Below are 19,929 nucleotides of genomic sequence, written 5' to 3' on the forward strand. Positions count from 1 at the left end.
AATAAGCTTACAAAAAGAATCACAGAATCAACCAGATTGGAAGAGACCTCCAAGATCATCTGGTCCAAACTAGCACCCAGCCCTATCCAGTCAACTAGACCATGGCACTAAGTGCCTCATCCAGGCTTGGCTTGAACACCTCCAGGGACAGTGACTCCACCACCTCCCTGGGCAGCCCATTCCAATGCCAATCACTCTCTCTGACAACAACTTCCTCCTAACATCCAGCCTAGACCTCCCTTGGCACAGCTTGAGACTCTGTTCCCTTGTTCTGCTGCTGGGTGCCTGGCAAAAGAGACCAACCCCACCTGGCCACAGCCTCCCTGCAGGTAGCTGCAGACAGCAATGAGGTCTGCCCTGAGCCTCCTCTCCTCCAGGCTGCACACCCCCAGCTCCCTCAGCCTCTCCTCACAGGGCTGTGCTCCAGGCCTCTCACCAGCTTCATTGCCCTTCTCTGGACACGTTCCAGCACCTCAACATCTCTCTTGAATTGAGGGGCCCAGAACTGGACACAGCACTCAAGGGGTGGCCTGAGCAGTGCTGAGCACAGGGGCAGAAGAACCTCAGTCATCCTACTGGCTACACTGTTGCTGATCCAGGCCAGGATGCCATTGGCTCTCCTGCCCACCTGGGCACACTGCTGGCTCACGTTCAGCCTACTCTCTACCAGTACCCTCAGGTTCCTTTCTTCCTGGCTGCTCTCAGCCACTCTGACCCCAGCCTGTAGTGCTGCTTGAAGCACTATCCTTACATCATCTGAGGAAATACCAAGGGAAGAAAGGAAGAGTAATTCTGAAAATGAACAGTTAATATGGACACTTTCCAAATTTGGTAATATGTGTTCAAAGGGATACCTAAGGAAACAGGAAAGCCAGCAATGTCCCATTGTGACACACACTGTAGCAAGCTGCCATTTGTAGTCTTATAATAAAACAGACATTACCAAACATACTGCATTTTGTTTACATAAAATGCTTTTAATTAAACACATCTATTGATTAGAATCATAGAATGGTTTAGGTTGGAATGGACCTCAAAGCTCAGACAGTTCCAACCCCCCTGCCATAGGCAGGGACATCTCCCACTAGAACAGCTTGCTCAAGGCCTCATCCAACCTGGCCTCAAACACCTTCAGGGAGAGAACATCCATAAATCAACATGGGCAATCTGTGACAGTGTCTCACCACCCCACTGCAAAGAACTTCTTCCTAACTTCTAGTTTGACTCTCTTCTCTACCAGTTTAAAGCCATTACCCCTCATCCTGTCATTACAAGACCTTGTCAGTAGCCCCTTCCCAGCCTTCCTGTAGACTGCCTTAAGATACTTGAAAGCTACTCCAAGTTCTCCTCAAAGCCTTCTCTTCTCTAGTGTGCAGAGCCTCCACTCTCTCAGCCTGTCCTCACAGCAGAGCTGCTGCAGCCCTCTCAGCATCTTCATGGCCTCTTCTGGACTGGCTTCAACACTTCTATGTGCTTCTTGTGCTGGGGGCTCCAGAACTGCACACAGGACTGCAGGTGGGGTGTGAGGAGAGCAGAGCCAAGGGGCAGAATCCCTTCCCTTGCCCTGCTGCCCACACTGCTCTTGCTGCAGCCCAGCACAGGGTTGCTGTCTGGGCTGCACTCACACTGCTGGCCGTGTTGAGCTTTCCACCAACCCAGACCCCAAGGCCTTTTCCTTGGGGCTGCTCCCAGCCATTTGCCACCCAGCCTAGATTTGTGCTTGGCATTGCATCAGCTAAATACATCTATTCCCAGGCTGGACACAGAACCTGTATGATTTCATCAAACACAATTGCCATCCAAAAAACAGGGTGATACTGTCTACTCCGGAAGGTGCTTGAGAGGCGCATCCTGTATAAGCATCAAAGAGCACAGGTGGATATATGTAGGACAGGTGGTGTTAGTCTTGGCAGGGAGAAAGTTGCAGATGTTTTCTGTTTCACTTGGGACTCTTGTTAAACACTACAATTAAAACCCATGAGGTTTTACTCACCTTTGATCCTATATAGAGTGCCTGGATTTCGTTATGGCGTGCTGCTGTCAGACTGGTATAGAAGTGAGCTGTGAGGTAATCAGCCAAGAAGTGAGAGGCTGCCAAGTTTGGATGCTGGTCAAGGGACTGTTCACTGATGGCAAGGCAAACACCAGGGTCATCAATTCTTTGTAAAAGCTACAGAACCAAACAAAATCCAGTGAATCCCCACTACATTCTGGAAAGCAGCCTTTACAGGAGAGATGTGGAGGTGCTGGAGCAGGTCCAGAGGAGGGCAACAAAGCTGGAGAAGGGCCCCTAGAGAATAAATCTTATGAGGAATGACTGAGAGAGCTGGGGATGGTTAGTGTGAGGAAGAGGAGGCTGAAGGGACCTCACTGCTGTCTACAACTATGTGAAGGGACATTGTGGAGAGGCTGCTGCGGGTCTCCTTTCAAAGGTAATTGGAGTCGAAACAAGGGGGAATGGCCTCAAGTTGAGGCTGGGGAGGTTTAGATTGGACATTAGGGATGTTTTGCATGGACAGAGTGGAATGAGCTGCCCAGGGAGGTGGTGGAGTCCCCCATGCTGGCTGTGTTTCAGGGTGGTTTGGCTGTGGTGCTTAGGGCTACGGTTGAAGCTGAATCTTGCAGAGTAGGGTTCTAGGTTGGACTTGGTGATGCTGAGAGGCTTTGCCAACCTACATGTTGCTGTGATTCTATAACAGGCAGTCCCTGACAGATTACTGCCCTACAATGATCCAACAAGTAAAAACTAACTTCCACAAGCATCTTAGATACATAAGTATTATTTAGACAACCCATTTATAGACTACTCATTGCCTATTTGCTCCACTTATAATTATTTTCTTTAAAACTCAAGGTAAGTAATAAAATTAAGTGAGAAATAGGACAGAAGATATAGTGGTCACAAGTTTCTGCTTTGCTTCTGGAATGTTTCCAAAGCTGCAGAGTCTGAAAAAGCCTGTTCTATACTGTACACTCTTACTAGCAACAGCTCCATAATTATTATACCCAAAAGAATTCACACTTCACTCCTTTGGGCACTGAAGCACAACTGACCAGTTCCTGTTCTCAGTCTCATTTCTGGTTTCTGTGCTTAAGCAGCACAGAAGTCCTTCAATAAGATTTTTCAAATAAAAGGTCTTACTTTGCCAGGCCCAACAACCAGACTGCCAAGTTGGATTTTCACTTCAGCACAACAGGGGAGAAATGGAATCACAGGATGTTAGGGGTTGGAACAGACTCAAGGAGATCATCCAGTCCAACGCCCCTGCCACAGCAGGACAATGCTATCTAACACAGATCACAGAGGAATGCATCCAGACAGGCCCTGAAAGGCTCCAGAGAAGGAGACTCCACAGCCTCACTGGGGAGCCTGTGCCAGTGCTCTGGGACCCTTACAGTAAACAAGCTCTCCCTTGTGTTGAGGTAGAACCTCTTTTGCTGCAATTTACACCCATTGCTCCTTGTCTGCAAGTGAGCAGAGCCTGTCTCCCCCTTCCAGGCCAGCCCTGAGATATTTACAAACATTTATCAAATCCCCTCTCAGTCTTCTCTTCTCCAGACTACACAGCCCCAGGTCACTCAGCCTCTCTTCATAAGCCATACCCTCGACTCCCCTCATCATCCTTGTAGCCCTCCCCTGGACTCTCTCCAGCAGATCCCTCTCTCTCTCCAACTGGGGAGCCCAAAACTGAACACAGTACTCAAGATGAGGTCTCAGCAGGGCAGAGTAGAGGGGGAGGAGAACCTCCCTTGATCCTGCATGTATATCTGAGCAAATAGCATTTCTTAAGAGAAGCAGCAAAAAGACCACAAAAACACACATGAAGTAATCAAAGAAAACAGCTCTCAACTTACTTGACCTATGGATGTAAGACTGAAAGAGTTTTGCTATTACCTGCAATGCTTTTTCCATGTCTCCCATCTCCAGTAAGTGAAGAAGGTGCTCACGGTGAAGGTTGATCAAGTCTTCCCTTGGGACAGGATACAAGTGTCCCCATTCCTCACACAACTCATAATCCTAAAGAGTTAAATTCAAACAAAAACAAAACTAAATGAAGGACAAACTCTATTCTCTTTGATCATAGAATCAACCAGGTTGGAAGAGAGACTTCCAAGCTAGCACCCAACGCTAGCCAGTCATCTAGACCATGGCACTAAGTGCCCCATACAGTCTTTTCTTGAACACCTCCAGAGACAGCAACTCCACCACCTCCCTGGGTAGCCCATTCCAATCACTCTCTCTGCCAACAACTTCCTCCTAACATCCAGCCTAAACTTCCCCCAGTACAGCTTGAGACTGTGTCCCCTTGTTCTATTTCTGGTTGTCTGACAGAAGAGACCAACCCCACCTGGCTACAACCTCCCTTCAGGTAGCTGCAGACAGCAATGAGGTCTGCCCTGAGCCTCCTCTTCTGCAGGCTGCACACCCCCAGCTCCCTCAGCCTCTCCTCATAGGATTTGTGTTCCAGGCCCCTCACCATCTTCATTGCCCTTCTCTGGACACTTTCCAGCACCTCAACATCTCTCTTGAATTGAGGAGCCCAGAACTAGACACAGTACTCAAGGTGTGGCCTGACCAGTGCTGAGTACAGGGGAAGAATAACCTCCCTCATCCTACTGGCCACACTGCTCCTGATCCAGGCCAGGACGCCATTGGCTCTAAAGCTGTTTCTCCCAAAGTTCTGATTCACTTCAAGAAATTCTGTAGCTTAGACTCCTCTGCCACATTCAAAAAGTAAATAATTGCATTGACAAGGGGAAGATGACAGTGAATTTTTTTAGCTACAGCTTACATTAAGAATACCTTCATAAATCACAGTAAGCAAGTTGGCTTTTTACAGAGACTTTTAAGGCCATCCAGATGTACAATCTCAGTACTTCTATAACAACCAAGCCTGCACAATGCCAAAAGCTATGCCACTAAATTCCTCAAAGTTCTAAGAGAAAAGACCAGGTTTTAACAGTTAAAACTTAAGTTTAAGAATTACTAACTACATGTGAATCTTGACATTAAACACAGCTCTACATCTGTTTCTCTAGCACAGAAGTGAGTAAAAGAATCCTTCCTCTCTTAAGGTGTTCCAGTTTGGGCCATGAGCATAACAACTGTTTTTCAAAGATACCTCAACAAATCAATCTATTACAAGTTAAATGCATTCCAATCCTACAAAACTCTTATGATGATGCCTAACCTTTGCTTTCAGAATGATATCCATGATGGCTTGGGGGTCATCAGTGCAGGCTTTTTTCAGATCCTGCCAGTCAATCCACAAAGGTTCACTCTGCACAGTCAAAATCTGAAAAAGATTAGGGTAGCAGAAGTCTTAAAAGCTTTTAGCTACAACAATTGTTGAGTCTAAGGAAACATCTGAGTTGATCACATCAAGTGTTGCTTCACACAAAGGGAAACATCAAAAAGGAGGCCCACATTTATCTCTAGTCTTTCTTCTGGGATGATGTAATTGTCCTGGTTTCAATTGGGATAGAAATAACTTTTTTCATAGCAGAAGGTACAGTGCTATGGTTTGGACTCATTGTTAAGAACAGTGTTGATAACACTCTGCTGTATTAGTTATTACTAAGTAGTGCATATCCTAAACTTCTCCGTTTCCCATGCTCTGTCAGTGAGCAGGTGCACAAGAAGCTGGGAGGGAGCACAGCCAGGACAGCTGGCCTGAACTAGCCAAAAGAATACTCCACACTTGTGTCCAGTTCTGGGCCCCTCAATTCAAGAGTGATGTTGAGGTGTCCAGAGAAGGGTGATGAAGCTGGTGAGAGGCCTGGAACACAAACCCTATGAGGAGAGGCTGAAGGAGATAGGGGTGTGCAGCCTGGAGGAGAGGAGGCTCAGGGCAGACCTCATTGCTGTCTACAAATACCTGAAGGGAGGTTATAGCCAGGTGGGGTTGGGCTCTTCTGCCAGACAACCAGCAACAGAACAAGGAGACACAGTCTCAAGTTCTGCTGGGGGAAGTATAGGCTGGTTGTTAGGAGGAAGTTGTTGTCAGAGAGAGTGATTGGCATTGGAATGGGCTACCCAGGGAGGTGGAGGAGTTGCTGTCCCTGGAGGTGTTGAAGCAAAGCCTGGCTGGGGCACTTAGTGCCATGGTCTGGTGATTGGCTAGGGCTGGGTGCTAGGTTGGACTGGATGAGCTTAGAGGTCTCTTCCAACCTGCTTGATTCTATGATTATGCCCAGTATATAAACTGGGGGAGTCTGACCCAGGCAGAGATGGATTGCTGCTGAGGGACTGGCTGGGCATTGGTCAGCAGGTGGTGAGCTACTGCATTGGGCATCACTTGTCTTTTCTTGGGTTTTATGTCTCTCTCTTCATTATCTTCCTTTTCATTACAGCTATTATATTTTACTATTATTCCTGTTATTATATTTCAATGAAGTTATTACAGGCTCATAGGATATTAGGGGCTGGAAGGGATCCAAGGAGATCATCTAGTCCAACACCCCTGCCAGAGCAGGACCACACAATCTAGCACAGATCAGAAGAACACATCCAGATAGGCCTTGAAAGTCTCCAGAGGAGACTGCACAACCTCTCTGGGCAGCCTGTGCCAGTGCTCTGGAACCCTTAAAGTCAAGAAGCTCCCCCTTGTTTTGAGCTGGAACCTCTTTTGCTGCAACTTACACCCATTGCTACCTGTCCTATCCCAGGGTGCAGTGAGCAGAGCCTGTCCCCCACTCCTGGCCCCCAGCCCTCAGAGAGTTATAAACATTTATTAAATCCCCTCTCAGCCAAGCCTCCCAGTTTGGTGTCATCAGCAAACGTGCTGAGCAGAAACTCTGTCCCCTCATCAGTGTCATTGATGAAGATGTTGAACAGGACTGGACCCAGCACTGATGCCTGGGGGACTCCACTGGTTACAGCTCTCCAGATGGACAAACTGTTCTTTTCTCAAGCCACAAATTACACTGTTTTCCAAATTGTCCTTTCCATTGCACTAGGAAAGAGAAGGAAGGAGTGAGCACTGGAAGCACTTCAGGCACTGGAATGAGCTGCCCAGGGAGGTGGTGCAGTTGCCCACAATGGACGTGTTTAAGAGTGGTTTGGATATGGTGCTTAGGGCTAAGGTTTAAGGTGAATCTTATAAATTGGACTTGGTGATCCTGAGGGGCTTTGCCAACCTGGATGTTGCTGTGATTCTCTGAGCGAGTGGCTAGGTGGTGTCTAGCTGCTGGCTGAGGCTAAACCACAACAGAAATGCACCTGCACTCTGAAAAAGACAAAGCCATTTTCTCAGAGGTATGAGTGCAGAAGGCATGTTTGTAAAGGAAGTTCCTTAAAAGACTAGGTGGCAATAATTATGGATGAAGAAGTACATGCACGCTGCAGATACTGCTGGCACTAAGAGAAACAACTGAGCTGTTGAGCTGCAGTCGGCAGAACCACCCTCAGACAGAGCTCAGCAGGGGTTTAGACTCCCTTTGCTGCTCCAGTTGGCTTTTCAGTCTGTGCTGAACTTTGGGCCAGCTAGCCTGACTTGGATATCTACACCACCCTGCAGTTAGAAGAACTGACTGCAGTACACACATGCGTATTGGACCACCAGTCTCACAGGGCACACTGAGGCACATTGACTCCTCTCGAGCTTATGAAATGGTGGAAAGCTCCTAAAGGCTGGTGCTAGTTCAGGTAGTTGTAGACAGCAGACAGCAATGAGATCTGCCCTGAGCCTCCTCTTCTCCAGGCTGCACACTCCCAGCTCCCTCAGCCTCTCCTCACAGGGCTGTGCTCCAGGTCCCTCACCATCTTCGTTGCCCTTCTCTGGACATCTTCCAGTACCTCAACATCTCTCTTGAATGGAGGAGCCCAGAACTGGACAAAGCACTCAAGGTGTGGCCTGACCAGTGTTGAGCACAGGGGCAGAATAACCTCCCTGGTCCTGCTGGCCACACTGCTTCTGAGCCAGGCCAGGATGCTATTGGCTCTGCTGCCCACCTGGGCACACTGCTGCCTCATCTTCAGCTCCCCTCTACCAGTACCCCCAGGTCCCTCTCTGCCTGGCTGCTCTCAGCCACTCTGTCCCCAGCCTGTAGTGCTGCTGTTGTGGCTAAAGTGTAGAACCCTGCACTTGGCCTTGTTCAATCTCATCCCATTGCTGCAGGCCCCTCACCATCTTTGTCATCTGCCTCTAGACATGTTCCAGTATCTCAACATCTCTCATGAATTGAGGTGCCCAGATCTGGACACAGCACTCAAGGTGTCCAGTTCTGGGCTCAATTTTGTATCTTGTTTCCCTCTCCTATACCTCTTAGTAACTCCCCTACCTTAAATACCTTTTATTTATTTATAAAGTTTTTTTTTCTTGTAACTTCCAAACTGAAGCAAGACTGTTCTTTGGGTGTTTTACCTTTTTTGCCTCTCTGCATCTAATTCCTTTCTTTCCAAAGCAGGGCAGAGGGGAAAGCATCCTATTAATGTATTGTTCTGTTAGGTATTTGAGTCTCTGGGAAGCTTAAATCAGACCAACACAAAGTTAGTTATAAAAGATGGAAGTAGAGTGTTAAGTGGATACTACAGCACTGAAAACACATGGATGTAAGACTAGAAAATTGACTATGACCACACAAAGAATCAAGGGCTAAAGTTTTTCAAAGAGCCAAGCATATTTGCTCCCTGCTGCCTATTTCATCTCGCTGTTATTGTGAAGGAACTTTGTACCTTTTGATATATCTGAAGCTCTTTCTTCATGCTCTGCAGACTGGCTTTTAGTTCATCAGTTATACCCAAGTCAGAAATGCAATAAGCTAGGATTTCCAAACAGGCATCAAGGGGCCATTTGTCCAGGCAGTGCAAGGCCAGCTGACTTCTCAGCGCTGCATTTTTGATTTGGAACAGGTACTGCCAACCATCCTTACCTGTGGATGAAACAAACCACGAGTTTGAAATTCAGTTTCTATAGTTCTGAAGATGTGAAAAACAAAATCCTCACCTTCACTGTATGGCACCACTGTAAGAACCAGTCCACTGCTGGAAAAATCTATGCAAGGCAGCCCAAGCAACAGACGCTCAGCAAGTAAAGCAGACTTAGCATGGTATATGTAGAATGGTTTAGGTTGGAAGGGACCTCAAAGTTCACCCAGCTCCAACCCCCCACCACTGGCAGGGACAGCTCCCACTAGAACAGGCTGCTCAAGGCCTCATCCAAACTGGCCTTGAATACCTCCAGGGAGGGAGCATCCACAGCCTTCCTGGGCAACCTGTGCCAGTGTCTCACCATACTATCCTTAGCCTCCAAAAGGCACCTTCTTTCACAGGAGGTATCACAGTATCATCACGGTTGGAAGAGACCTCACAGATCATCAAGTCCAACCCTTTACCACAGAGCTCAAGGCTAGACCATGGCACCAAGTGCCACATCCAACCTTGCCTTGAACAGCTCCAGGGACGGCGACTCCAACACCTCCCCAGGCAGCCCATTCCAGTGTCCAATGACTCTCTCAGTGAAGAACTTTCTCCTCACCTCCAGCCTAAATCTCCCCTGGTGCAGCCTGAGGCTGTGTCCTCTTGTTCTGGTGCTGGCCACCTGAGAGAAGAGAGCAACCTCCCCCTGGCCACAACCTCCCCTCAGGTAGTTGTAGACAGCAATAAGGTCTCCCCTGAGCCTCCTCTTCTCCAGGCTAACCAATCCCAGCTCCCTCAGCCTCTCCTCGTAGGGCTGTGCTCAAGGCCTCTCACCAGCCTCGTCGCCCTTCTCTGGACACACTCAAGCATCTCAATGTCCTTTCTGAACTGGGGGGCCCAGAACTGAACACAGTACTCAAGGTGTGGTCTAACCAGTGCAGACCTCCCTGCTCCTGCTGACCACACCATTCCTGATGCAGGCCAGGATGCCACTGGCTCTCTTGGCCACCTGGGCACACTGCTGGCTCATGTTCAGGTGGGTGTCAATCAGCACCCCCAGATCCCTCTCTGTCTGGCTGCTCTCCAGCCACTCCGACCCCAGCCTGTATCTCTGCATGGGGTTGTTGTGGCCAAAGTGCAGCACCCTGCACTTAGAGCTATTGAACCCCATCCCATTGGACTCTGCCCATCTGTCCAGGTGGTCAAGGTCCTGCTGCAGAGGTCCTTCTGCCCTCCAACCCAGCCACATCTGCCCCCAGCTTGGTGTCATCTGCAAACTTGCTGATCATCCATGTATGACAATGACACTACTGTAATAGATGTTCCATTAACAGTACTATGCTCTGGCAGGGGGGTTGGATTCGATGGTCTTTTTGTGTGCCTTCCAACCCCTGACATCCTGTGATCCTATGATGAACATCTCCTGAGGCATTCCAGATCTCTCATAACAAACTGGTCAGGATTCGTACATTTGTAAAACAGAAACTAAACCATCAGAGAAAGCAAATTTAGGGTGAAGGAAGGGATCTATTTCTGTCATAGAATCATAGAATCAACAAGGTTGGAAGAGGCCTCCAAGATCATTCAGTCCAACCTAGCACCCAGCCCTAGACAATCAACCAGATCATGGCACTAATTGCCTCATCCAAGCTTTTCTGAGCCCCTCCAGGGATGGCAACTCCACCACCTCCCTGGGCAGCCCATTCCAGTGGCAAATCACTGTCTCTGGATTGGCCCAAAGACCATGACCTGGTCCAGGCTATATTCTTCATCTTAAAAAAGGAAAAAAGAAAAAGATTAAGGGAAAAAAATAACCCTGACTTAATCCTTCTTACCTTCAGCAGCTGCACAGCTGAGCACAGCATCTTTCACACTGATCAGCTCCTCCATGTCCTGACTGTACAGATCTAAGACTTTCAGACCTCTGTCCCAATCTTTTGCAGCAAGAGCTTGTTCAAAGACTCCCATTAATATCTTAACAGCTGTGGTGGAATGCAGTCCTAGGAGAACCAGAGCTATGTATGTCTTGCCAGAGAAGACAGCAGCCAAACTGCTGCCTTCCTCTTGCTGATTCTGAAGTGGCTGAAACATAGCAAGAATAAATCGTTCCAATATTGGGAACTCCTTCAACAATGTCTCACACTCCTTAGAAATCTGTTCCAAAGTTAAGGGCACCTCCCGTTTGCCCCGAAATTCCATCCAAGATAAACTTGATTTGGGAACCTTCTGTATATTAGATGCACTTAGACATGCCACTGTGGCCATTAGCTTCGACTGAGACTTCAGGAAGTCCAGGGAGGAGGCAGTGAGCGTGTGCTGGCTCAAGTCATTCACAGGAGATGGGGCCCGAGTGGAGACAGCCTCAGAGGTCACTGCAGAATTGTGAAGAGGTATTTCAACATCTGGCAGGCAGTGGTAGGCACACTGGTGTGCTAAGCTGCTGATGTTTGTCAGCAGAGACTTTGCCTGGCTGGTTTGCCTCACACTACACAGAGAGAGCGGTTCACAGCAACAGTTCACAATAACTTGCTGCACATTCAAGTTCAGCTCTTCTTTAGCCAAGAGAGAAGAAAGCCTACAGGATGGAAAACACAAACAGCTTACCTAGCACACATAAGGGGCATTTCACCATTATATGTTATTGCATAACTTCCATATATTTTGTCAACACAAGCCTCCTAATGTTCTTCACAGGTGCATATGGGGCAAGAGTATGTATCCTATGTTTGCTCAGTGTGAAAAAACCATACACAGCACATCAGCAAGAACCCAGAGCTTATGCTGCCATTCCTCAAAAGAAAAGAAACTCAAATCCTCAAACGTGATCTACTAAAACAGTTCACCATTAGTGCTTATCTTTTTAATACCTCATTTGTCAAATCTGACACTTTCCATGCCAGTCTAATCTAGTGATTCATGATGGAAGGACCTTAGATAATCTATTTTTCCTACTGACTAATGCAATGGTCTATTTTATTTCATTACCTTGCTAAATTGCCAGTCTACTACTCTCAAAAGTCACACATTCAGTTCAGAAAATCCACATGAATGCATTCATTCTCTCTTCACAACAGACAGCAGTTGTCAAAAATAGGTAGCCACTGTTTCCTCTATCTTCAGGCCAGTAGAAAAGCCACTGAGTAAGCTCCTCTCCACACACCAGTCCTTGCTGGTGAGAGACAGAAGGCTGAACTATCTGTGCTAAGTAGATAGAGAGGAATTTAATCCTGACTGAGGTTCACCTACACAGAAGTAAACTAGAGAAGTATGTATTTTGTAAAGGACCAACCTGTCAGGATGAACTTGTCTCTCAAACACAAGCTGGGAGAGTAGCTGAGATGGACTCTGCTGCAGCAGTATGAAAGGATTCCCCACTCTCACTTCTGCAGATGGATCTTTAAAACAACAAAACCAAACCCCCTAGGATATTACTATCTTGGTTCTAGTTTACATTTCCCAGAGACTCAGATTCAGTTAATAGAACCAATAACAATTTATAGGATGCCTTTCCCTCTTCCCCCTTCCTTCCCAAAGAAAAGGAATTAGATGTAGAGAGAGGAAAAGGTAAAACACACCCAAATAAATAATCTCAATTTGATTTGGAAGTTAAAAGAAGAAAAGTTTAACAATAAACGAAAGGTATTTGAGGTAGGGAAGTTACAAAAGGTATAGGGAAGGGGAAACAAGACACAAAAGTATGTAAATAGAACCAGATTTGATGGCAATGGTTTTGTCTGCCTCGTGGGTGATGGCCGCTTGGTAAAACAAAGAGTACCAGGAAAGAGGATGGTGATGCTGGCAAGCAGGGAGGCAAGGAGAGAGGGAGGAGGGAGGGAGGGAGGGAAGGAGGGAGGGAAGGAGGGAGGGAAGGAGGGAGGGAAGGAGGGAGGGACGGAGGGAGGGAAGGAGGGAGGGAAGGAGGGAGGGAAGGAGGGAGGGAAGGAGGGAGGGAAGGAGGGAGGGAAGGAGGGAGGGAAGGAGGGAGGGAAGGAGGGAGGGAAGGAGGGAGGGAAGGAGGGAGGGAAGGAGGGAGGGAAGGAGGGAGGGAAGGAGGGAGGGAAGGAGGGAGGGAAGGAGGGAGGGAAGGAGGGAGGGAAGGAAACAGGCAGTTCCTCTGTTTTTATAGGGATTTAGACAGGAAGGGGAGTGGGCTAACCTGGTAGTGCTGGACCCATCCCCGGGGAGAGGTCAGGAAGACCTGGAGTCTGGGTCAAGACCACTCCCCCAGGATGGTTAACCCTTTATAATTACAAACACTGTAGCTGAAGACATCAACCATGTCTCATTTTAGGAACACAGATTTCAAGAGATGGAGCCTTAAATCTCTTTGATTACATTCCCAGAGGTCCACATTCACAGTAGTATGTAAAATCCAGCATAAATTGCAAGACATTTGTGACTATGATATGCCTCTCAAACGTGGCACCGCTGGCTGCTGACATTTTATTGGATATATTTCACTGGCTCACATTTTACCAGATGGGTAGAGTGGAGAGTCTTTGGCTTTTAAGTGAGATTTAGATTCAAAATGGTCAGCAACTCTGCTTCAGACTTTCACCACAACCTGTATTTGTGGTGAGAAACAGAAAATACGCTGTACTGGTTTCTGAGGGGCCTCTGGATGTAGATTAGTGAATCCATGCTCTGATCCAAACCGAAGAGAGCAAAGGCAGAGGGAACTTGCAGGCATACAGCCACTTTTACAGAGGAGATCAGGCTTGTCTTTTCATGGACCACCATTATCTACTGAGTCCCTGAAAAATAATCTTCCTGGCTACTTGTGCATAGCCTTCTGCCTTCTCCCTGTGCCAGTAGGCCACTGGCTGTCTCTAAGGGAGCTGAAAGTGCACAGCATGCTGATCCACTGGATGAAAAATAAAGTTAATCTTGGTGCTTAGGGCTATGGTTTAAGGTGAATCTTGTTGAGTAGGGTTATAGGTTGGACTTGGTGGTCCTGAGGGGCTTTGCCAACAGGCTCACAGGATATCAGGGGTTGGAAGGGACCCAAAGAGATCATCCAGTCCAACCCCCCTGCCACAGCAGGACCACACAATCTAGCTCAGGTCACACAGAAATGTGTCCAGACAAGCCTTGAAGGTGCCAGAGAAGGAGACTCCACAACCTCTCTGGGGAGCCTGTGCCAGTGCTCTGGGAGTCTTCCAAGAAAGAAGTTCCCCCTTGTGTTGAGCTGGAACCTCCTGTGCTGCATTTTCCATCCATTGCTCCTTGTCCTATCCCAGGGAGCAGTGAGCAGAGCCTGTCCCTCCCCTTCTGATCCCCAGCCCTCAGGTGTCTATAACCATTGATTAAATCCCCTCTCAGTCTTCTCTTCTCCAGACTAAGCACCCCCAGGTCCCTCAGCCTCTCCTCATCAGGCAGTGCTCCAGTCCCCTCATAGCCCTCTACTGGACTTCTTCCAGCAGATCCCTGTCACTCTTAAAATGGGGAGCCCAAAACTGAACACAGTCACCTGGATGTTTCTGTGATTCTATGGTTGTCTTACACAGCAGTGATCAGAATTTTTTGGAGGTCAGAGTTTGTTTTGTCGAAACTAAGAGCAGGAACTGGGTCAGTAGTTAAGGTTTCTGTTCCTGTTTTCCTACTGCCATCAGCTCTTTTTGCCTTAGCTTTTGGTGATCTACATGTTAAGAAATATTTTTAAGCAGTGCAGTAATTACTTGAAATCAAAAGATCTGAGTCTGCAGAGGTAGTAGGTACACTTGGCAAGGAATCATTTATGTACCACTTCCAAAATGAGGCTGGCCTCCACAGCCTGAGTGTGACGGTTTGGGTGTTCCTTGCCCCCCCATACATAGGAAAATCACCCAGACTAGACTCAGTCGATCCGGAAATTAAAGAATGAAGCTTTCTATTTACAACTTAGCACAATATAAAAGCAGATTATTTACAATCTATACAGCTATAGACAGAAATAGACAAGTTAAAAAGTAACACAGAAACACAACAGCCCTGCCAGAAACCTGAGTCCCCAAGGGGGGCTCCCAACCACCCTTCCACCTTCCTCCCACCCCTCTACCTTACCCCAGACTTCGCATTATGTTGAAAGGTGAGTTTGGAGGGTTGGCCAGGGGTTTAGGAAGGAGAAGGAATAATCATACAGACAGCAGGTTTGGTTAGAGAGAGAAGTTCATGCAGCCCCAGAGACAAAGAGAGACTCTGTTATCTATATTTATGTTCTTGTTCTTATCCATCTCAGCAAGCCTGTGAGTGCAGCAGACATCACCATTGTTTCCTTTTCACAGCCTCTCATCTAATTCCTCTCATTAAAATATCCCAGCTAGGCTCAAATGGGCATCTTCAACTAGACACAGACTTGCCAGCAGAACCCCCTTACCTAGCTCTGCGTTCAGGCTCCGTAACACAACAGCAGCCAATGTAGTGATGTAATCAAAGAAAGCCTTCACAAAGTTTGTCTGTGTGTTGCTCTGTGGCATGGTTTGAAGCAGGAGCTGTGTTTGATTCCAAACCAGGTGTTTCTCCAGTTCTGCAGGTTTGAGGGATGCCTGCTCGACCAAGGTGCCAAGCAGGCCCCCTTTAGATTCTAGTTTAAGAGAATGACATACATCCAAGATTCAGTTAAGCATGAAATGCCACAATGGAAGAGGAAGTAGAAGGGAAAAAGAAAGAGAGAGAAATGCTTTCAGCAATGCTTTAACCTAGTTTCCTCTCTGCAGTTACAAATCTTGATCTGAGTATTTTAATTTCATTAAGACAGAATTTTTCACAGCAGAACAAATCAGTAGTTCATCTACGACACATCAGTAGCTCATCTACGACACATCAGTAGCTCATCTACAACTCTGACAACTTAGAAATATACTAATGCAGGCCTAAGATACATCTAGATGTGTGTCATCAGGCTTACTTGAAAACCAGTCCTTGTGCACTATAGCATTTAGTCCTCAGAGCTCCCCTAGAGTTTTGTCCATTAATCATGCAAATATCATAACGTATTTTACAAAGGTGTAAGAAAATCTGATGAATGGCAGGAAAAAAAACCAACCCAACCAACCAAAAACATAAGAAAACAGCCCAGTGCTCTGTGAAGAGAGTTCTGAGAAAAGGCAATGGTGGAAGACTTCAGAAAATGATGAGATGCTCTATGATAGCTCTGTGGAAACTATTGTAAACAAGTTTTCATAGGGGCATGATACAACAGCTTACAAAATAAACAAATCATAGAATCAGCCAGGTTGGAAGAGACCTCCAAGCTCATCCAGTCCAGCCTAGCACCCAGCCCTAGCCAACCAACCAGTCCATGGCACTAAGTGCCACATCCAGGCTGTAGACTGCAATGAGGTCTGCACTGAGCCTCCTCTTCTGCAGGCTGCACAGCCCCAGCTTCCTCAGCCTCTCCTCACAGGGCAGCGCCCCAGGCCCCTCCCCAGCTTTGTCACCCTTCTCTGGACACCTTCCAGCACCTCAACATTTCTCTTGAATTGAGGAGCTCAGAACTGGCCACAGCACTCAAGGTGTGGCCTGAGCAGTGCTGAGTACAGAGGCAGAAGAACATCCCTTGTCCTGCTGGCCACACCCTTCCTGATACAGGCCAGGGCGCCATTGGCTCTGCTGCCCACCTGGGCACACTGCTGCCTCATCTTTAGCTCCTCTCTACCACTACCCCCAGGTCCCTCTTTGCCTGGCTGCTCTCAGCCACTCTGTACCCAGCCTGTAGTGATGCTTGGGGTTGTTGTGGCCAAAGTGTAGAACCCTGCACTTGGCCTTGTTTAATCTCATCCCATTGGCCTCTGCCCACCCATCCAGCCTGGCAAGGTCCCTCTGCAGGGCTCTCCTATCCTGCAACAGCTCCACAGCTGCTCCTAGCTTGGTGTCATCTGCAAACTTACTGATGCTGGACCCAATCCCCTTGTCCAGATCATCAATAAAGATATTGAACAGGACTGGTAGTTTTATACATTGATCTCCGTTTTGTTAAAAAACAACAACAACAACAACAAGGCAATAGTAAAAACAAACTTAATTATCTACAAGCTGTCAGGTTAAAACACACTTAAAGAATTCTTTGTTAGGACTGAAACAAAAAACATAGGACAAATAATCTCACAGCTGTACTCATTGACATTTTCCCTTCTTCTCTGGCAAATGCACAATTTCAGCTCTGAAAAGAGCTGCTCAGAATATGAAAATTATAAACAAATGTTACACTTTGCATTTATGATTACTATAAAAATACATTTGCCTATGTGAAATGGCACTGCTCCTAGATTTGTAGATTGAGATCCATTCATCAGTCTTTATGAGCACAAAAATAACTCACCCACAGAACGTTCGACATGTGTCAGTGCTTTTAAGACGTGATCCAGATTGTGTGATAAAACAATTTCACTGGTAATACTTTCTTCAGTCAAGGCAGGGTAGCAAGCTTGCAGAAGGTCTACAATGCTGCATCGAAAAGTACTCCCTATTTTCTCATCAGAGAGCTCTACAAAGAGAGAGGGGAAATAAATAGCAACTATAACATATATTTCAGCACAGAAAGGAAGTTGAACATCTCTCTTATGAGGAGAGCCTGAGGGAGCTGGGGCTGTGCTGCTGGGAGAGGAGGAGGCTAAGGAGTGACCTCATTCATGTTTATCAATATGTAAGGGGTGAGTGCCAGGAGGCTGGAGCCAGGCTCTGCTGGGTGATGCCCAGTGACAGGATAAGGAGCAATGGGTGGAAGCTGAGGCATAGGAAGTTTCATTTAAACATGAGGACGATTTTTTTCCCTGTGAGGGTTACAGAACACTGGAACAGGCTGCCCAGGGAGGTTGTGGAGTTTCCCTCTCTGGAGGTATTCAAGAACTGCCTGAATGTGTTCCAGTGTGATCTGCTCTTGGTGATCCTGCTCTCTGGCAGGGAGGCTGGACCAGATGAGGTTTGGAGGTCCCTTCCAGCCCCTGACATTCTGTGATTCTATGAAAAAAGGCCCAGAGAACCAAAATTCTATTAGAAGATAACTACTTGACCAAACTCCAAGAGTTACAATTTATTCAGCCTGAGTTCCTCCTCCTAACTTTGTTTTTTTGAATTTCAAATACCAAGCTTAAAAATGGCAAATGATTTAAGCACATTTCAACAGGAAATGTTAGCAGCAGAGCATACTACCTGGCTTGGATTGCCCTTGTGAGGTAGAGGAGTAGTTGAGTATTTTACTTATTTGCTGGAGAACCGCTGGGAAACCTTTTACACCATCAGAGTGCAGTAAAACAACATCAGCTCGTTGGCCTGGAAAAGTCATTGTGCAAAAGGGGGCAAAACAGAAGTTAGGAGTGAAAAGAGGAGAAACAAGTATGAAAGTACAAAACTCAGGTGTTAGCACAAACAGCACAGCACAGAGAGGAGTCTTCTGCTCCCAGGCTGTTGTGGTAGGCCTAACAGGCTCAAAGTAGGCTTGTACATGTCCTGCCTTGCCTAGGCATGTTTTTCTGCTCCACCAGAGAGGCAAGTGCAGGAGATGGACACAAAGTACCTGTAGCCACTGAGTCTGGCCTGCCCAGGGTCCTGTGGTGTAAGGTGCACACACTTAGCTTGTGCCTGTCTAGTGCAAAACCTGTGCTGTTCCCAAATTAGGGAAAAGAGAGCTTGTGGCTTTGCCTGTTATGGTAAGGTTTGGCTAACTGCCATCCTGATTGGCTATTCTGTGTCCAAAGGGCAATTAACCTCAGCCCACATTGATAAAAGGAGATAGGCAGGTGGACAACCTGCTTTTGCTTCCCTGCTCTGCTGCCCTGCTCTTTGCCTGCTCTCTCTGCTGTGCCCAGCCCTTTGCACACTGCCTTATCACTGCCTGCTAAGCTCCACTGTCACCAGTTACCAGGAGCAGACCCTGGATGCCTGCACGCCATTGGCCTGTGTGGCCAGCGTGACATCGTGCTGAGACTGCACCACAGCTGCCTCTGCACCTGAAGGTCCTGCCTGGAATCCCTGGGCACATGCACAGATCGTGCAGAAGCAGCCAGGAGACAAGGGCAGAGATTGGCTGCATCCTGTCCCCAGAAGCTGGGAAGATTCAAGCCTCAATGCCAACACGACAGAGTCCCCTGAAAGCATTTGGGCACTGTTGGACTGTGGCCAGCCCCCACGAGGGTAATAATAATGGTAACAATCTGTGAGTAGATGCTTAAATGCCTCTTTGTAGTTCTCTGCTGCCTTCTGCCACAGAGCAGAAAGAGCTTGGGCCCAGCTATTGGGCAAGCAGAATTTGACCACAGGAACAGTCTCTCCCAGTTCAATTAATGTTTCTATATTTTGCTGGCTATATTAGATGTAGATATCATCCACAGAATGTTTCCATCACTGTGTAAGAACCCAAATATTATTAAAATGAGTGGTGGGGGATGGCAGAGTTCTGAATAGCAACATTCATAAACAACAGTCATTTTGGAAAATATCATCTCCCATCAATTAATTTCCCCTCCCTAAGACAGGCCCATGCTGATAAGCACAAAAAGCAAAAGCTCACCCCGAGTTTCAAGGCTGCTGTAGAGTCTCCTTTCTGCTGTCTCCAAAAGCTGTTTGCAAGTCTTCCAAAGACGGCACTGAGTACAAGCTAAGTCAAAGGCTGCCATTGCTGAAGGACTGAGGTCCTCAAGGACTTCCCACAGAGGATCAGTACGCTCCAGCTGGATGTTGCTGATCCAGAAGTTTTCTTGAAGAGTAGGGGCAAGACTTCCCGAAGTTGCAAGCAATTTATCAGTAACATCCGAGATGGAATAAAATACCATACCTACATCCACCAGCAAAATACACAATCACTAATGAAACCAGCACATTTCTCTCAGATCCTGACATGGATAACAATTCTCTCATCTTTTAAACAAATAATTCAACAGGTAGCCTGCTTCATGGACCAAATGCAGCAGTGGAGAACAGGCATTGTGCATCCACAGCAAATTTCAGTGTTCTTAGCCTCCTTTTATGTCAAAAGAACAGCAGTTCAGTTTTGGGCACCACAATACAAGAGAGATGCAGAGGTGCTGGAGATGGTTCAGAGGAGGGCAACAAAGCTGAGGAAGGGCTTGGAGAATAAATCTTAAGAGGAGCAA

General features: G+C 47.2%; 1 protein-coding gene across 3 annotated transcripts in view; it reads right to left on the reverse strand.

Annotated features, from left to right (window-relative positions):
- The window catches only part of ZFYVE26 (zinc finger FYVE-type containing 26), a 74,687-nt gene that overhangs the window by 29,531 nt on the left and 25,227 nt on the right, over positions 1-19,929 (reverse strand). For all 3 annotated transcript variants that reach the window (XM_064143956.1, XM_064143950.1, XM_064143945.1), the window contains 10 exons: positions 19,347-19,610; positions 17,990-18,109; positions 17,160-17,324; positions 15,216-15,422; positions 12,150-12,255; positions 10,696-11,435; positions 8,678-8,874; positions 5,193-5,297; positions 3,896-4,018; positions 1,994-2,170 (listed from right to left, as the gene is read on the reverse strand). In XM_064143956.1, coding sequence (XP_064000026.1) covers positions 1,994-2,170; positions 3,896-4,018; positions 5,193-5,297; positions 8,678-8,874; positions 10,696-11,435; positions 12,150-12,255; positions 15,216-15,422; positions 17,160-17,324; positions 17,990-18,109; positions 19,347-19,610 — 2,204 coding nt within the window. The remainder of the gene's footprint in view (positions 1-1,993; positions 2,171-3,895; positions 4,019-5,192; positions 5,298-8,677; positions 8,875-10,695; positions 11,436-12,149; positions 12,256-15,215; positions 15,423-17,159; positions 17,325-17,989; positions 18,110-19,346; positions 19,611-19,929) is intronic.

Source organism: Pogoniulus pusillus, chromosome 1 (genome assembly GCF_015220805.1).
Source record: "Pogoniulus pusillus isolate bPogPus1 chromosome 1, bPogPus1.pri, whole genome shotgun sequence".
NCBI lineage: Eukaryota > Metazoa > Chordata > Aves > Piciformes > Lybiidae > Pogoniulus > Pogoniulus pusillus.